Source organism: Gadus morhua, chromosome 14 (genome assembly GCF_902167405.1).
Source record: "Gadus morhua chromosome 14, gadMor3.0, whole genome shotgun sequence".
NCBI lineage: Eukaryota > Metazoa > Chordata > Actinopteri > Gadiformes > Gadidae > Gadus > Gadus morhua.
Window position 1 is genome coordinate 13,558,879 of NC_044061.1, and position 4,353 is coordinate 13,563,231.

The window sequence follows — 4,353 nt, forward strand, 5'->3', positions numbered from 1 at the left end:
CCCTGTCATTGTTGACGTGGGCAGCGTGCTATGTGAGGTATAGTACAAGCTGAGGTGTTGGTCTTACCGTGTAATTTGCATTCTTGTGTCAAAGTCCAGCGTTCTCATGGACTGCGTTACTTCCAGGCTACCCATGTACTAAACAAAACAACATTCAGTCACTCAACCATTTCATTTCACTTCTTACACTTAGAGCAAGAACAAGGCAAAAACCTCCCATCAGCGTGTGTCTATCTATGGGCAAAATGTTTAATACAGGCTGACTGCACATGCCCCAGGCAGTGTCTGTGTTAAAAGGGTAGGGCCACAGACTGTATCAAGATGAAATAACTTTTTTTCCGGTGGAGTTGAGTTTGAATGGAGTTGACTGGAGAGCTTCCGCATAGCAGGAACTGCATATAGCCTGCAGGCAGGATGAGGAGCAGTGCTAATGTGAACTGTAGTCAAATCAATACGGATATCCGTGTGCATATCTGTGTGCTTGTTTTGGAGGACAGAGAGTCAATGTGATCCGGTTTCGAGCATAGTTATATTTTCGCAGGCCCTCTCTGCTGATCAGCCATGTGGACGCACCTCCGGTTCAGGGCAGCATGGGTTTCTGCCGATACCGGATACCGGATGGATGTGCACACACACAGACATGAAGGCATACACGCAAACAGACATGCACAGACACACAGACACACACACACACACACACACACACACACACACACACACAAATGCACATCCACACATACATGTACACACTCACACACACAAACACATACGCACGAATGCATACACTTTGAACTCTCTCTCTCTCCCTCTCTCTCTCTCTCTCGCTCTCTCTCTCCCTTCCTCTCTCCCTCTCACACACAGACAGTTTCTTTCTCTCTGACAGCAGATCTAGAAAGGAGCACAGAGCCAGGATGAGTCACTACTGCCCACACAGGTAGCTTTGCCTGGAGGGGAGGGGAGGAAGAGGGGAGTCTGAGCCCAGCAGTGCCTTTGATTGTGTGTGTGTGTGTGTGTGTGTGTGTCTGTGTCTGTGTCTGTGTCTGTGTCTGTGTCTGTGTCTGTGTGTGTGTGTGTGTGTGTGTGTGTGTGTGTGTGTGTGTGTGTGTGTGTGTGTGTGTGTGTGTGTGTGTGTGCATGCATGTGTGCTTGTGTGTCCAACTTATTAATTGCATAAATATCGAAATCTTGATTTTGGCCACTGCAACTACATTAGCTTCGGAATGTGTTAATGTGTTCAATTTTTAAAGGATAGATAATTAAGATTTTGTTTGCAAGTAACATTAGAATCAAAATACAAACCATTATAACTCAGCAATTGCTTTATTGTTATTAATGTATTTTAATATTCAGTAGGAGCCACAGAGTATGAGTTGTATCGATAATCTGTTAAATGCGATGAATAATTGCAATCAAAATATCGGGTCAAATAATCGCAACTATCATTATCATACCATAATCATGCATACCTAGTGCATGTAGAGCAAGCATAAGATGTGAAAGTGACTAATGTTGGATTTTGACAGGGTCAAAAGTACATGACCGTAGCACTTCATCACTAATACCTGAAACACAATGTCAGGCAGTTTGTAATAGCATAATTAGGGAATTGTTTAGAACAAAAATGCAAATCAAGCAACTTTCCTATCCAGGTTCTTCAGGATCATGTTTTCCCGAGTGGATGTGGATATTATGTCTACAACAACAGCATGATGAATATGTATGAGCTCATGTACCTCCACATGATGATGATGGACCACGCTGTTCTCAGGGCCCTCCTCTTCCGGGGGGACTATCTTCAAACGGCACAAACCACCTTGCAGCGGGTGTAGGGGACACCCCTGCAGAGCGATGGGCCCCTTGGTGCCTCCGGCGTGGCAACGGGACGCTTGGCCCGACGTCCAGTCCGCGTCCGAGACGGGTCGCTCATCCGCACGTCTGTCTATGTTTCTGTGCCCGCATTTGTGGGTCAGCGCCCCCAGGCCACCCAGCAGCGAGATGCCGGCCATGCGGGGGATGAAGCCCCTCAGGGTGCTGCTCTCTCCGTTGGGGGCCCGGGCATGGGCGTCCTGGGCGCGTAGCGGGGCGAGCGGTGCGGCCAGGGCCTGCGGGTCCCCCTTGGTGTCCTGGAGTCGGTCGTCCAGGGAGCTGAGGGAATCGTTGCGAAGGCGGCTGTACTTGGTGCGCTGCAGCATGCCTGGGGAAGAGAGCAGCAGACAGCATGGGAGTCAGACCTCAGACAGCGGCGGATGACCTCCTTGTTAGTGTGTGTGCATGATGTGTAGTGATGTTTGGTCGTACATGTTGATGGTACTCTGACATGATGACCCTCCAAGGATATTACAGATCCTTGCAGGCAATCATACAACAAACAGCTGCACAGCTGAACATGTGTGAAAATATCGTTTGTGCTGATTAGAAATGGCAGTTCATCATTTTTATCCAGATTTCCAGGTCTGAAGTGAGGTGTGGTGATGACCTGAGAAAAACATAGGGGAAGTTTGTCTGCTGTCCCACAACCCCTTCTATAAACATAAAATATGCCCATACTCAAGCATTACTGTACACACTTGGTACTCACCTGTTTGGTAGTTGTGAGAGTCGGCTTGGTCTAAAAGCTGTCCTGGTCCAGTGTACTCCTCGCAGAGAGGAGTTCCATCACAATGATCTACAAACTCTCTTACTCGTCACCTCTCTGATAGACTCTCCAATAAACTCCTCACCAACTCACTATCTCTCTCGCTCTCTGTGAGGCAGGGCAGCTTTCATGAATGAATTTTTCTCTTTATGAATGAGATTCTTTCTCTCTTTCTCTCTCGCTCTCTAATGTGTAAATGGAGCCACCCGTCCCCTCCTCCTCCCTGCACTACCAGCCAATCAGAGGCCTGCAGGGTGACTCATGCAGCACACACCATAGATACACGCACACACATGCACACACACTCACACACACACACACACACACACACGCACAAACACGCGCACACACGCATGCACGCACACACTCGTCAAATGCAACGCTGGTGCACAGCGTCTCAATCAGGAAGTGACGAAAACAGCTAAGTGGAATAATACTCCATTGTCCGGCTACGCAAGCAGTTCAATTAGAGCTCTAGGAGGATATTGGATTTATAACAAGGCTATGCAAACATGATCGGCAGTGTTAGCCAAGTTACTTTCAAAGTGTAATAAATGTCATATTACTTAATACTTCCACCTTAAATACATGAGTAAAGTCATAATATTAGGCTACTTACTTTTGCGTTACTTTTAGCAAAATACAGATGGCGATCGAGCATCCTTAAATTCACGTCAATCACACCACACCATGATCAACAGCACGAGGGATGTACGAAGCAGCCCCAGATCCACCTTTTTTTTAACTGAATTATTATTGATCGTTTATCAGAAAAAAATGAATGATTTAAAAATAAAAAAACATTCTGATCCTGCATTACAGCCCTTGAAAATAATGATATTGTTGATCAAAAACTTTAAACTCTTTAGTAACATTCGTCATTGAACTTGTGGGGTTTGGGGATGACAGAACAAAAACTTTATCTGAGAAATGTCCCAGGTTCGCTCTTAACTTGACTCATGAACCCTATGATTTGAAGTCAATGGAGACAAAAGACACCGTTTAAAAAGACACTTCCCTCATAGTATTGTGCGGTGTTTCCTCCCCTTTTTCTCCTTGTTTCTTTGCATCGTTTTTGATTATTCGGTCCTGATGTTCCAAAGAAGCACATAAACATTATCTAACTTACCATTAAAGAACCCCTTGGCGCCATCTTGTGATGATCCGGTGCAACACTTTTATTATAATCTGGAAAACATGTATTTATGGGGCCGATTCTGCTCTCTTATAACAAACAACACTTTTAGGGAAAAATAAAGATTGGTGGATGACACGGTAATGACACGGTTAGGCAGTTGAAGAGTCTCAAGGCGGACTTAAAAATGTTAAACTATAAGTGAAACTCCGAATGAACTACGTTCTTAAGGGATAAGATCGCAGAGCTTTATAACATTTCCATATCCTGTCAACTAATAAACAAAATCCTCCATTGAACCACGCAGGTTTAGGATTCCTGTTGGTGGCCTGCTGCATTTTTTTTTTTAAATTGGGGACACATGGAGAATAACCTTAAAGAATCTTATATCCGTTATGGAATACAGCAAACTGCAAAAAATATTTGGCTAATATTGAAGTAGGGGTCAAACGTTTGCAGCAAATTTGATGCCAATTCACTTATTTTTCGGCAGGAGGGTAGTCAGACACGCGTAGCTTGTGAACAGCAAGCAAGGCAGCCAACTGCTTGAGGCCCCAGGCCACCAGGGGGGCCCAAAGGTCCG

At 45.3% G+C, this 4,353-nt stretch overlaps 1 protein-coding gene across 2 annotated transcripts in view; it reads right to left on the reverse strand.

Moving 5' to 3' along the window:
- The window catches only part of LOC115559155 (SHC-transforming protein 1-like), a 9,562-nt gene extending 6,745 nt beyond the window's left edge, over positions 1-2,817 (reverse strand). For both annotated transcript variants that reach the window (XM_030377862.1, XM_030377861.1), the window contains exons 1-3: positions 2,579-2,817; positions 1,734-2,194; positions 68-138 (exon numbers count right to left, since the gene is read on the reverse strand). In XM_030377862.1, coding sequence (XP_030233722.1) covers positions 68-138; positions 1,734-2,192 — 530 coding nt within the window. In that variant the 5' untranslated portion in view covers positions 2,193-2,194; positions 2,579-2,817. The remainder of the gene's footprint in view (positions 1-67; positions 139-1,733; positions 2,195-2,578) is intronic.
- Positions 2,818-4,353: the final 1,536 nt, after the last annotated feature.